The sequence below is a fragment of the Puntigrus tetrazona genome, chromosome 25 (genome assembly GCF_018831695.1).
Source record: "Puntigrus tetrazona isolate hp1 chromosome 25, ASM1883169v1, whole genome shotgun sequence".
Taxonomy (NCBI): domain Eukaryota; kingdom Metazoa; phylum Chordata; class Actinopteri; order Cypriniformes; family Cyprinidae; genus Puntigrus; species Puntigrus tetrazona.
This window is the reverse complement of record NC_056723.1, coordinates 6,731,216-6,746,324: the sequence shown is the minus strand read 5'-3', so window position 1 is coordinate 6,746,324 and position 15,109 is coordinate 6,731,216. Positions and strand designations below refer to the sequence as shown.

General features: G+C 38.1%; 1 protein-coding gene across 1 annotated transcript in view; it reads left to right on the top strand.

Annotated features, from left to right (window-relative positions):
• The first annotated feature begins 1,698 nt into the window (after positions 1-1,698).
• fa2h (fatty acid 2-hydroxylase) overlaps positions 1,699-15,109 on the top strand; it is a 22,370-nt gene continuing 8,959 nt past the window's right edge. Inside the window, exon 1 of the mRNA XM_043228522.1 lies at positions 1,699-2,128. Within this exon, the coding sequence (XP_043084457.1) occupies positions 1,835-2,128 (294 nt within the window). The 5' untranslated portion in view covers positions 1,699-1,834. The remainder of the gene's footprint in view (positions 2,129-15,109) is intronic.

Sequence of the window (15,109 nt, the reverse complement as noted above, 5' to 3'; positions counted from 1 at the left end):
AGAAGCAAGGACTTTGTACAAAACAGTATTAGTAAGACTTAAAACTCAAAAGTTCATTCTAAAATAACACCATCACAAACCCACACATCTGTGCTGGTGTATGTTTGAAGGCCCATTATGACAGCCACAGCCTTTTTTGTCTTGTTCAACCGTCAGTTGTCTCGTGAAAAAAAAAAAAAAAAAAAAAACCCACAAAACCTCAAGACAGGCCTTACCAGCTCTGCGAGGCGAAACAGGTCACACAAAAACCAGAAGTTACATGCAATCAAACAAAAGTACTGCATCTGCAATCTTCAAAATAGTATAAAAGTATTATTGCATTATATTGCAGATATTATCAGGACAGTTTTTAAACCAAAAAACATTTGCAACAGCATGTTCTGTGTTGTTTTATATTTTGGTGGTACTTTTGCATATTATTTGATCATGCAATACAGCGCAGAGCTCCCCGAACTCTTTATCTTCTCCTTAGCTGTAAATATGTATGGTTCAGTGTCATAAAATATGGAGCTGCAATAAATCTCTTAGTAACCACCAGTGCAAATTTCAGCAGCCACTAAATGTCCTTCCTGTTTCTTTGCTCCTCCCTTTATTAAGGTCACCCTTCATCATAATCTACAGTACAGAATATCACCACTGATATGGCCCTGCCTCTGAATACAGCAACTTGTGACGCTACATATTAGCCTTATAATTTGTGTAACTTTACTACTGTTTAAACTCGCTTTACATACAATGTTATATATTTTTCAAGCCTTTTTTGTAAAAACGTTGAAAATGCTGAACTTGTAGGCGAAACCTGTTTATTTACTTAGCAATACTGCCACCCCGAGACGAAACTGAGACACGCTACAATAAAACCTAAACCGGCATCAACGCTAGAAAAGTGAAACGGACAGCGAAAGTGTAGTGGAGAAATGCCTTTGTTTTTTCACTTTAAGTTTTATGTTGCCTTCTTGTTTAGGGTAAAACTAGGTTATAAAATAATTTAGAGTGTTCGTTCTACTTAAAAGGTAGTCTAAGCAGAAGAGTGTGACTAAAATGACTTTCATCAATCAATCAATCACTGTTTTGTTTTTATGTTAGTACTCATTTCTGTCTGTTTGCACAACTACAGCGACTTTGAATGCGCGCGCGGCAGAAATAAACCTCAAAATAAACAATCACACTCAAAAGACCTTCAATCTCATTTATGTTCCACGTTACACGTATATAAACTACAGCAATTTAGAAACCTAACTGCAAAACGGCCCTGCTATTTGAAAAAACATCCGGTGTGGGAGAGGTTTGATTCAGTCAAAACGGGCTAGCTGCGTCTCAAGTTAAATTTAAAACGTAAAAAAAAAAAAAAAAAAAGATTTCACTGATCGAGTCACGTCTCACGGTGCCATAAAACGCTATTGACAGCCTGTTTGAGTCGCACCCTGTGTGCAAACATAACGACAGGGTTATGACACCAACAACGCCCACAAGGAGGAAGTGCACTGGGCAAGTATCGATAGTTTACGTGACGAGTGAGATTTTGGCAATAGTGCGTTTTTTTTTTTTTTTTTTTTTTTTTTTTTTTTTAATTTTACAAAATAAAACACGAAATTAGTCTTGCGCGACACGCATACAGCGTGTCCACCGTTTTGCCGCTCGTGCGCTCGGCGCGCGCAACAGGTGCTCGGGTCTGCGGCGGCTGCGTCATGAATTATTCATGAGCAGCTGGGTATGAACTCTGCTCGGACTAGGAGTCCAAAGTCAGTAGTTGTAGTCCACGAGCGCCGGAGACAGTCAGTGGGGGTCCCGCCTGCGTGCCTACCGTTCTCTATCGTCTTGCGGACACCCCTAAATGAAAACGAAAATGTCACCTTCGGTGTCCCCTCGCTTTTTTTCCGAAAAGGAGGTAGCCACGCACTGCACCAAGGAATCGTGCTGGGTGTTGTTAGGGACGCGCGTCTACGATGTGACCGGGTTCCTTCGGATGCACCCGGGAGGAGAGGCGCTCATCCTCCGCCGCTCCGGCCGGGACATCAGCCGCGAGATCGAAGGACCCCCACACCGGCACTCGGAGAACGCCCGGAGGTGGATGGAGCAGTACTACATCGGCGAACTCGACAGAGACAGCACGGATGAAGACACGGAGGTGAGTCCTGAAACAGCAACACGAAGTCGCTCAAATAGTCACTCTGTTTTGAGGAAGTTTAACCAAGGCATATCTTAAGATGCCAATCTTTGGTTGAGGAACTAGGCTGCATTCACTCACTTAACAGCAAGGGAGGAAGTTTGATGCGTAAAGATTCTCAGTAGCCGTGACACATCTGAACCGATTCAAGCTTTCATCTTTTTTTTTTTTTTTTTTTTTTATCTTTTGCAATAAATCTGTGGAGTTCGCTCACGATGAGAAGTGAATCGGTTCACACTTACCGGATCACTGAATCGAGAAATAAAACTAAATACGTTTGCAACTTAAGTGCGTGTTCAGTTTATTATTAAAACGTGCATTTAAAACGATTTGCCTTGTCTGTGTGACAGAAACTAAGTGGCCTATTATGCAGTGAATACAGGAATTATGTTAGGTTTTAAATTACGTGCCTAGCCGTTGTCACACGTGATGACGGAATTATAGTCAGGTCATAAAATAATCACCAAATCGATTAAAAAAAAATTAGGTGTTAACTTTTTTTTTTTTTTTTTTTTTTTTTTTTTTTTTTTTTTAATACACCAAGGTAATATTTGAAACCCTTTTATAAGAAACGCCTAGATTATTATCGTGATATTTGTGCGTCGTGTCAGCAGGTAGATATTCCACTGAGGGCTCTTATTAGATAAACAAGCCTTCCGTGCTCGCCTCTCCTCTGTCACTCCCCAAGGAACAAGCGGGGGGACGGACCTGGTATCCCAGTTTTATATTTAATTTTCATTTTATTGTTAGTTTGTACATATCCAGTCATATAAACAAAAAACGTCTAGGTATTGACAGGATTTTATTGCCATTATGCCTGTAATAAACATCTTGATATGAGGCATGTACCGGCTACAAGCTCAAAGTGCAGAAGAAGGGTGGATATTTCAGAATGTAGAAGGTGTAAATGAGTGTGTGTGTGTGTGTGTGTGTGTGTGAGACAAACCGGTCTGTCTTGTCTAAGCAGTGGCATAAACTCCAGCATGACCCACAACAAAACAGCTAAGTAGGAAAGTTTCCACACCAGTGCTGTCAGCATTCACACGGTTCACATTAAGTATCCTTGCAATTACGGTCACTTCACAATTTCATATTAATTTTTGAATGAAATCAGGCTTCGCTCATTTGCTGGTATCTCGGACCATTTCAGTTATACGCGTGTATAAAATAAGAGAGCGTTTAATGTTGCATTGTTCATTGTCTTGACTTGTGATCAGCTAGAAATTAGCGTGCGTTCAAATTTCTGGACGACCCGACTCCAAGACACTAATGCTGCCAAACAAAGTAATTGCGTCAGTAAATATCAGGTTAATCACGATAGCAATTTTTAATTTTTTTTTTTTGCAATTAATTGCAAGGATTAAAAAAATTACTTAATGCAGTAGTCACTAACGACCAGGAAAGACCTTCAAATTAATCTGTCGAAAAGTGTGGGAATTTAGAAGTTGACTTGGAATTCCCACAGATTTCTGAGGCTTTTAAGAACAGATTACATCATTAATTATTTCTGAACCCTCATTGCTGTAATCATTTAGCGTGTTTGTTGTAAAGCAAGCGTGTGTTTGTATGTGATATAGTGAATGAGTGTGTGTTTTTAGGATTGCGTAGATTTGAGTGCTTCATTGAGGCTTTGAGTGTTAAAGTCGTTCCTCAGCAGCTTGCAGTGTCTGGTGTGAGGACTCGAATCCCCACCGCTCAAGACAAGGGCTTGGCCTGAGACATTGCTAATCTATATTTCCACATAGTTACACAAGCACATTTTAAAACCCTCGGGTGATAAATATTGCTTTAGTACAAAGTATTTTATTATTTTAATTTTTTTGTAGTGAGTCATTAGTGATTTCAAAATCAATGAAGCTAATTATTGAGTTACTAGTGGTTAAGCAAGCGGATAAGTTTTATCTTTAATTTAGTGCAAAATATCAACTACATTTCTCTGAAAGATTAAAACGGTATTTGTCTCGTGGGGTCATGTATCTAGGTGATTTGCAGTTTAGACTGATATCTGATATCAGAGTATGGCATACAAATTTAAATGTAAAATACCTAATGGAGAACTTTTCACTGTAAAATATCAAAAACTAAAGCACATTTTAAAAGGAATACTTGATCTTTAGATCTTTGCTAATCTTTAAGAAAAAATGTTTTAATAGAGACAAGTTTGCAGTATTAAAGATTATCAGAAATGTGTCTTGAACAGGAAATCAATTTTCTGTTTTCTAAAAGATCACAAGGCACTGAAGACTGTAGTAATGATGCTGAAAATTTAGGAATAAATTGTATTTTGAAATAAAAAATGGTTATTTTAAATTGTAATAGCATTTGTCAAAATTACCGTGTTTTTATTAAAGGCATAAAAAAGAAAGCCCTACAAATTTCTGCCTCATGTTTGATGAGATTTGTCAAAGAGAAGATGGCCCCAAATCAACTAGAGCAAAATTTTATGCTGCTTTTTTTTTTTTTTTTTTTTTTTTTTTTTTATTGTTTCCGTTTCTTCTTCTTTTTCAAGCTCATCCTTGAGATCTTGAGCCCATGGATTGCTGTTTGTCCCCGCTGAGAAACAAGTGATTCATAATATTAGTCACATATCTATTTAATTTTGAAAAACTAGCTAGACCTGCTTTGAACTTTTGAAAACTTGAAAGTATTCGTAGTAACAGTGCGTGTGACATTGCAAGGACAAACTCAGAAAGCCTTAGTCAGGCAGCAAAACAAACATCCAAGAAATCTAAGGGGGGAAGTCTGGCTCTTTTTTTTTTTTTTTTCTCCAAACTGATCGCTTGTGAAACCAGCTGGACCTGTAGACTAGGTGCGGGGGCTGTAGTCCATTTGCTCGCATATATCGAGGGTATGACAAGGCGACGAACTGTTACGGGAGTGCTGCCACGATGCAATGACAAAATGGTATCAGGCGGTTCCACTTCTCGAACAAGCATGAATTTGAATGAGGACAACGAGATAAATGGAGGAGTGAAGTGGTGCGTGAATGTATAGGTAACAACTGGCCTTGTGGCTGTTAGTTATCTTGTAACTAGAATGGTAAGATCGTAATGACCACTATTGTAAAGTAAGGCATCACTTCGGTTAATAACTCTGTACAGAGGTAAAAGGACAAGGGCTTCTTTAGCACCTTTATTTACATCACGCAGACGTTTTTCACGGCACGTAGTGGTGTCAGCTCAAGTAGCGCCCATATTCCCACTCCCGAATGCTCTGACACATGCACATTTGAAATTATGATTTAAGGTTGGATTACTGGGTTTATCTTATGCTTTGTTTATTTTGTATTGCATTTAGAAAAGTATAATTTCTTATAGAATTCTTATATTAAAAAAAAATTATTTCACTTGTCCAGATTGTTACCATATTTTACATATATTTTTCCATTTAATATGATCTACTTAAAGTAAATTGGTTTGACATAATCAACATAAAATTTTAGGCTGTAGTTTAGTGAACCTTTAGTGAAGATCTCACCAAGTTAGAAAGAACTGGTTTAGTTGCTCGCTAATTTCTGAGAAGAGCGTACAAGGCAGAGGCACGAATCTCTGGAATGCTTCCTTTCTGAGGATATGAATCTCATTTCTCCTTCAATAGCCTTTTTGTTTTCCATGGCTTCAGCCACAAAGCAGCATGCCAACCTAAGGGCCATCTTGGTTGTGAATGCTCAATACAGTGAAATTCCTTTCATAATATTGTCTCGTGGTTGTGATAGAACCTCCTATTGGATCAGTGTGGTTCATGCAGTTATAGGCATACCTGGATTCTAACAAGACTGTAGGATGAACAGGTATCCTCAGGCGTGAGAAGTGTTTACTGCCGGCTGCTATGCCGACTGGGACGGCCTCGGTACTTAGGTGCTCTAGTGTCATCAAACTTATTTGCCTTATAACCCTCCATTCTCTTTCCCCAAGGAGATGTGTCAGACTGGCAAATTACACCTTGGGAACGCAAGCCATTTGGGAGCCGAAGGTCCAATTGCAAGAGAGTTCTCACTGATAGATTATAACGTAGGTCACTGATAGATTATATGCAGATGGTTCGGTCACAATCGGTCCCTAAGGTAACTAAGGTTTGCTTGCTCATTAATTGCATCAAGCTACCAGACTGTCCCAGGAGAGGAGCATGCTGGGTATAAGACTCATAATCATGGCGTCACCAGGAGACACTCTGGGTGGTTTCTATGGCTCTGGGTGGAACCCTGGAGCCCGAAAAGCTCTCAATGTTGCAAAATGCACAATATTGCTAAAATTGGTTTTAAATGTCTTCTGGAGACCCAGCAAAGGTGCAGTAAAAAGAAGGGAATCAGTGCTAAAATGTATTCGGAAAGGAACTCTTACACAGACTGTGTCAAAGTTAACACTGACACTCCCATGAGGCGCACACATGGTTTCGTATCAACTAATTTAACTGTAGATACAACGCATAGAGAATCATTGTGCTAACTGAATACGTGCGATTCATATAAACCCTGTCTGAATTGTGACTTTGCAAAGAAAAAGGGCGTACTGTTCCAAAGCTGACACTGTCAGCAGAGCCAACCTACACATTTTGCATAGATTTTCTGGAAAATGTAGTTGTATGTACAATGATATTGTAATATTTTAAATTGTATCTTCATATCTGAACATTAATTCTGCTAGAAGCTTGAAATCAAAACAGTGCGTTAAAAAGTTTCTCAGAGATACTACGATACTAGCTAAGACAAGTTTGACCAGAGTTTGTTACATTTGGAACAGTAAGGTGCTGCCTTTCTTAGAACTCAAAGAATATGATCTCATTGTGACTTTGGTGTTTTTGTAGCTTTGGCATTTGAAGGGTGTCTGCCTTCAGTGTGCTGGTGAAGTTTCTAACAGGTTCAGCCAGTAGAGAAGAACCTGGATTGTTCAACTTGTCAAAGTCTTCTAAAGAGACACAAATGAGGAATGACACATCAAAGTTGGAAAACTGTGTTCAGCGTCTTTGATTCTGTAGAATGCCCATGCATATGCTACTCCCATTATGATACAAATACTGGTTTTATAGATTTCTTCTTATCTCGTAAGATACCTGTATTTTACAATTGTTCGTTGTAGAGAACATGAAGCTGAGATGTTCCTCTTTATTGGAGAAGCTGACCCTTATTTGCCTGCTTGGGGACTATTTGGTTAGGATGAGAATTAAGCTTTAAACTACAGGCATGTAATTTTGCCGCGTTTACAGTAGTCATATGTATCAAAATTTTAAAATTGTAATGTTATAGCAAAAGCGTATTATCAATAATGTAATATTAATGAATTTAATTAGAACGGCGGCCTTTCATTAAGTATTTTCAATTAAGTGAAATGATTTAGAATTTTTTTGTTATTTTATTATATATTTTAAACTAATATTTATTGCAGGCAATAAATACAAATTAGGTAAACAGGTTTCTAAGTACTACCAGAATTGTTGAACTGTTTTAATTAATTTACTTTTTACCAGAGTCTTTTTACATTAATACAGGCCTGTACTCATTATCACACCAATGAGTTTAGAACTGGGTAAAAAGTGCCTATTATGCAGACATAGGAGAAATGATAGTCAGTTTTGAATCTGTGAACTTCAGACGTGCTAATCCTGCTGCATGGATTTCTAATCTTCTTGGCGATGCTCTTCCTGGATTGAAGGTCTTTACATGTGAGAAGGCTCTTGATCGATGAACCCCGTACGATAGGACACGTTCATGTGTGCTGACCTGCAAATGAAGAAACCTTTGCACCCTTGTTTGAAGGGAGGAACCTGAAAAGTGTTATTGCATGAAGATTTATGGTCTTTTACAAGCAAACAGCCATCACGTTTACCCTTTTCATTTTTTATTTTCACCCTTTGCACTATGGAAATACAAATACTTTTACTGGTTTATCTTCATTTAAAAATCACGTAAGTTCTGTCATAATGAGATGAGAATTGAGTGGTTTCAAGAAGGGTCATGCGAAAGGTCACAACAACCTTTGCCCGACTATATCCCAGAAATCTAATCTTTCTCATATCTGCCAGCTCCAACATAATGAAGCTGGTCATTGATGTTAAATTTGGCTTGGTGTTTGAGGAAAGTAATGAAGCAAAAGAGAAAAAGAGGTAGAAAATGCTTGGGAGGGCTCTCAGTATCTGGCCCAGCAGGTTCCACCAGTTCTCTGGGTCATGCAGCTTACCAACCAACAACATCCCTGTTTATGGTGAGAGTGGACGGCCCTTAACCCCGCCTACCACTTTAAATTCCAGATTGACTGGCCTGGAATCAGTTTCGGCTTTGCACTGGTATCTTTTATGAGCAAAGGAAAGTGGTTAAAAAGCTGATCCTGAACCAGTTGCGGAACGGAATGAGGCTTGAGAGAAAAGCACAAAGAAAGAGGCATTGATTTGAATTCAAAGCCTACAGATAACTCGGCATTCAAAACCTTAAAGGATTATTCTGATTTCAGTACACGTTAAACCACTGTTGTGCCATAATGTTATTTATTATCACAGAAATAAGTTTCCACTTGTCCCTCGTTTTCTTAAGAAAAAAAATTGGGGGCCAATTTACAATGGGGCCAATTAGTAATTGTAACTATAAAGACAGTTATAAGTATAATAGTATAGCCAGAAGATTGCTTTAGTTCAAATAATGCACAAGTTTTAACTAAAGAATAAATGCAAGCGATTTCAAACAAAGTTTCACAAACATCACAGTTGTGCTTTGCTTTGCAAAAAAGCTGGCCCAATTCACTTCCATCGCAAACACCGTACTGTAAACTTAAGCTTTATTTTTTAAGAAAATGAGGGACAAGCCAAATAATTGTTTTTCAACATGATGTCAGATAATGTCCAGCTGTGAGTCACTACAGTTAAGTTTCTATTATATGTATGGTGAATAATGATGCTTCATAATCTTAGAACAGTGATGCATTCAGCAAGCCTTCCCTCAGTACATTTGCGTTAACATGTACTTTTGTTTAGTCATTTACATATGTTGAACAAGAAACCAGCCTTTTCTGCTTGTATCATAAGACTTTCCCATCTCTGCCCACCACGCCAATTGCTTACATCAACCGTGTTTGACATTTAAAACCTAAACATCCTCCGTGGAGAATAAGAAAATTTCTATATATACAATATTTTAAAAAAAGAGCAAAACAGCGTTTAGAGAGATGCGTGGATCTAGACATTTAATAGGTTGACAAGGGACTTCTGCCTATGAATTTACATAAGTGTTGCTCTGAATAACACCGGCCAAATGTTTTACATCTGCCCCAAATCAGTGCCACTTCACATGGCTGATGTTTTCGACAGCTTGGAGCAGTCCATCAGTTGCTGCCTCTTATCAGGATCTTATCCGTCCAACTGTGTATCCTGGCACCGACTGAATAATGGTTAATTATTGACTTGGAAGAACCCTCACGGGTTATGTCCTGACCACTGTTGAAATAGGTGAGGTAATGCAGCATAGCTTCTTTAAAACTAGCATCATTTTTGATTTCAAAGAGCCCCCGATTTTTATTTATTTTTTTATCACTTATTTTGGACAAACATCTAGAACAATGCCTAATAAGGTTCTGACATGATTATTCAGGGATTCAGTTTTTTAACACGAATGAATGAGTTTTCTTTCCAGGTCAACAACCTAAATCCGAGTTGTCTGATCCTGTTCCCGAAAAGGCCAATGTCCCACAGAGTTTAGCTCCAATCTGCCTCAACACACTTACCTGAAACGTTCTAGAATTCTGACACCTGGGGTGTGTTTAATTTAGGCAGTACCTATCCTCCTCGAGGAGCAGGATTGGACCCCCTTTGTCTAAATGGATCCAAATGATGTCTCTTCCTACACCTTTGTTAATACTAAACTGATTCCAAATGAGAACAATAGGGGTGTGTTTTTCCACTGGTTGGTATGTGGCCACATTTGTTCCTACATCTTTATCTGGGGAATGTGGTGGGATTGAACAAATTGTGAAGAGCACTGCCTAACGACTGGGAGAGTTAGGCTTATTAGGGTTTAGCTAGGCGTTGCTGATGGCCTTATTGCCCTTTCGAGTGTATGGATCCGAGGCTCTCAACCCCCAACCCTTACTGCCACTCTAGCACCATTCAACACACTGCCAACCCTGTTTGGATTGTACCAGCCTGAGCTCTCTTCCTCTGTCCTCCATGCTTTTGTTCTCACAACTCTTTCTGTATGTATGTGCGTCTCTGCCGTTCAGTGTCCCGGACCCTTACTGCTCCATAAAGAAGCCTTATTGTTCACCCAGATGAATTCTTTCAGCCCCCATGCCAGTCCACATCAGTCTTTTTGCCTGAATCTTATTGAACATTAATTTTGTGCCACTAAAAATCTTATTAATGACTATATTACCAACACAAAACACAGCATCTGCTGCTTCCCTGGAATCCAAATGATCTGATGTTTAATTGTAATTGTCTTTTAAAAGAATGCATGCTCCATGTTCGGCCAAGCCCAAACTTAGGCTTTCCTGACTGCCACAATGGGATAACCCTGAAAACTTTTCACACCCAGTTCACACAATATTATTTACGTCATTTTGTAAACTACGCTGTTGCTTGATTTTGAGTCTGCCAGTGCAGCTGATTTACATACCACACCAGAAAATGATACCGTCTATGTGTAATGACTTATGACTGTATTTTCATACATTCCACTCTGTTGGTCTTCATGCACAGCGCCAGTCATAATCGCAGAGCGCTTTTGCTGAATGCTAAAAGTGACAACTTCCGGTTGCTTGCTTTCCTTCCTTCCTTTTTTTTCTTTCGCTCCAATAATATGCTATACTATACAGTTGTGGTTTCTAGACATCAGCACTGACCATTTAAAAACCTTTTGTAACCACTAGAAAGGATTACTAACCTCATCCAGATTTTATTTATTCTGTCACTGTCCGCTGAGAACCATTGAAAAGCCTCTCTTTTGTAAATAAGCACCCTTTGACAAGGAAATAGGATATAATGTGGTATTGTACACCACGTTGTGTTGTGAGTGGTTGTATCGAAAGACGTAGGATCATGTACGCTTCATTTGATTGCAGATTTGTTTGGGTTTAATTAACTGTGAAGAAATATAACAAAGGCATAGATCATAAAAATGGAAATAGGAAGTGGTTTACTTTTGTGGTGATTTTATTTTATTTTTGATTTTTTTTCCTCAATTTACATGGCAAAGATAGTATTCGTGTGTGGTTTTTGTGGAAACAGTGTTAAATATTTAGGTTTTTTTTTTTTTTTTTTTTTTTCAGATATACAAGCTTTGACCACAAAAGTTATATTCACATGAATAGATGTAACCTTCAATACAGTTCAACTTTATGATCTCCATGATCTGTGAAAGGTCATGAATTTTAACACATAAAGATATAAACATTAATGTCAAGTGGCAATTAACTTTTGCATTTATATAATGCATGAAAAAACATTTTTAAAAGGTTATGTCCAACATTGTGACATGCTAAACCTAACTTGCTAATCTAGCATGATTTTTGACAGCATTTAGACAATAATTATGATCTCATTTTATTTAAAATTAATTAATTGCAAACAATGATCTAATAAGGCACTTGTTACAAACCCATAAGACCTCTCTTCATCTTCAGAACACAAATGAAGATATTTTTCATTAAAAGCATAGACAGCAACACAAATACACCTTTCAAGGCCCAGAAAAGTAGTAATAGGACATCGTTAAAATGGTCCATGTGACATCAGAACTTCAACAGTAATTTACCTTTTTGTGCGCAAAGACAACAAAAAGAATGACTTTATTCAGCAAAGTTTGTTCTTTTATTTTATTCAATGTTGGACATGCACTCATGAGAGTAAAACACATTAGTGTGACGCTTCTGATTCAGGAGCCGAACAAGTCACTGTTGTAAAGTATTCTCGTCATAAAATTTAACGTTGAACCATTGATGTCATATGAACTATTTTAACAATGTCCTTGTCCTAATTTTGATTGTTGTGTGAAATAAGTACATGTGTATGTTATGTCAACTACTTTATATGATTATGTTTATTTGGAGTCCAATAGCAACGATATCCTTGGAAACAGAGTTTCACAGAATGAGGTTTACCATCTAGACACAATCCCTTTTGAAGGCTCTTTTCCACAGTCCTCTTGAGCTCAAACTATCTTCTGCACCACAGATCAGAGAACTCTGACAGACCTCCAACCAGCCACCTGCATCATGGGACTATTAAACCATAACCAACTCCTTTAAACATCTGTAACTTGTTCTAACCATATTCCAAGTCTCACATATTCGTATCTAGGCCTAATGTAAGTAATTGGTCTTACCCTACTCTTTCTAGGTTTTTCTAGTTTCCTTCTAATTTCCTTCCTTATAACCCTAAGATAACTGTATTTTTTTGCCCTACTTTAAAGGACTTTTGAACTTTACCATATTGCGTCTCACCCTGCTTTTCTTAAAGACTTCTTCACCTGCTTTTCCTAAGCCTTTGGCTGCAGGCAACTAGCACAAGAAGCTGCCAAAGTTGGCTAAATCACCTGCCAAGCAACCACACATGACTGAACCGTCACCTCCACCGTCCCGGTTCTCGCTTCAGCACCCTTGTTCACCTCTGCAAAAAAGGGCAAAACACATCTCGTATCACATGTGCTGGTCATAATGCAATGCATGTGCACACACACACACACACACACACACCCAACACTATTTCTGAGCTGTAAAGGCAAATGATTTCCTGGCATTCATGGTCACTTTCCAGTGGGTCTTTTACCATGAACTTAGAAACAAACCCAAAAAGACAAGGACTTTATCATAGTATCTACTTTTTCAGTTTCTAAGTTTGGCATTTGGATGCTATGTATACTATACGGATTGTTCACTTGAAAGCATGTAATCAAGATGTCAGCATGCCAGATTGAATCGTATCGTTTGCTTTCTAATCTGTTTTGTATTGAGCAAAAGGCCTGTCGTGCAGGTTTTCAGCAACTGGGGTGCTGATAGTGACAGTATCTATAACGACAACTGTTTGTTTCGAGATGCAATCCCTTGTGTATTGTCCTAGGCACTAGTTTGGAGTTGACTTCTGTGTACACGTTTCTGTGAAAATTAGTTTCTTCAGGATGTAAAAAATTCAAATGAAATGTATCTTGTATATTTGCATTCTTCAGGCCTGTTGCTTTAGTGTCACTAACAACCAATGAATGTTAACTATTTATTTAGGTGTTAATTTCTTTTGGTTTATTTGTATTTTTAAGCTAATGATTGGCGCGGCTCATTGTAAATAGTGAAACACCCCAGCAGTCACGTATACATATTGCATGGTGGATGTGTCTAGGTGCAGTAAATCCAAATGACCACTTGATACGGTGCTCCATTTTTACAAATCGTTGTATGCGTTATTTAAGCTACAAATTGAAGTGGAAGCTATTTTGAGTGTGACAACAGCACAGACTGACTTAATTTGAGTAAGCTTTAGCTGGTGTCAGTGTCAACAGAAGCACACTCCAAGATGGGTTTACATTTGCGTATGATGTTTGGACTCAGTCATCTGGAATATCTGGTCAGGCCTGTCTGCTTGAGCAGTTTTAATTTTTTATTGAATAAAATGTCGATTTCATAACTGATTTGCAAAAACCGATAATGGGAAGTGGGTAAGACTCATTGAGAAAAAGAAATGGAAAAAAACCAAAAACCAAAACAGGACGGGTAGCTGTGGTCAGGTCACACATACTGAGTTGGTCTTCAGCAAACCAAAACAGAAGGTCATGAAAACCATGGCTGTGGCCTGCTTTTTACAAATATCATTACCTACATTATCAGAAACTTTCACATGTTGTTCGCTTGCTCTTAGGACAAGCTGTTTTGCACAGTGGAAAAACCATTGAAATATGAAATTGCAGTGCGGGACTGGATACAGTTGTGTAAATATCAGTTAATATGCTAAATGTCAACCTCTATAACTATAATTCTATGTTGTATACTATAAGTGTATGGTGTGGTTTAGGTGTTTGGTTGGCATGGATATGTGTGCGCATGAGAACGTCTTCCATTTTTTTGGATGAGGTCCATGACGTAATGTGTGCTATGATGTGTGTATCATGTGACTAAGGTGGTGTGTACTTTGGAGGTGTGATGAGGGTAGGTGTTAAGTTTTATCTATGACATGAAAAGCATATTTTTCATATCTATAATCTGTTGTCTATGCCATATTGTTGGAATTTTTCCTGTTAGATTTGAATGTCTTATTGCAGCACAACTTTACATTTCTGAACAACAGCAAGTCTGACTTTGAAGCGATATTACTATAAAATTTTTCTGCTTCTGCCAGAAATATTTCAGAACGGCAAAATTGACAAATTAAAAATGGTTTTGCCTAAGTATTTCTTGTTTGCGAAAATAGTGCTTTTCAAATAGTTATTCAAGTAAAATATCAGTAATAAAGATCAAAGTAAGAGTTAATGATTAACTTTATGGGCCTTATTTTAACGTTTTAAACGCAAAGTCAAATGCGTACAGTGCAGGTTCACTCGGGGTGTGTCCAAATCCACTTTCGCTATTTTAACGATTGAGAAAACGGTCTGTGCGCATCGTCAAAATGGGTTGTCCCTATTCTCTTAATAATGTAATGGGTGTTTTTTGGGAGCAACGTGCAAAAACTTGTAGTCTCATGGACCTTGAAAGCAGTATTTACTTGATAGGCAATGGGACAGTCACAAGCCTCCTGCTTTTCATCTTAGTATCTTAGTATTTTTTTCTCGCCTCACCTCTCCTCATGTAATGCTGTACTTCTTTATTTCTGTCATCCCGTCATGTCTACCCCCATCTTGTATCTGTATGTGGATGGGATGATGGCCCAAAAGCATTTCACTACATGTCGTACTACGTATGTCTGTGTATGTGACAAATAAAATTTGAATTTGATTTTGATTGATTGATTTGGGTTTAGAACGACAAGGGGGTAAGTGAT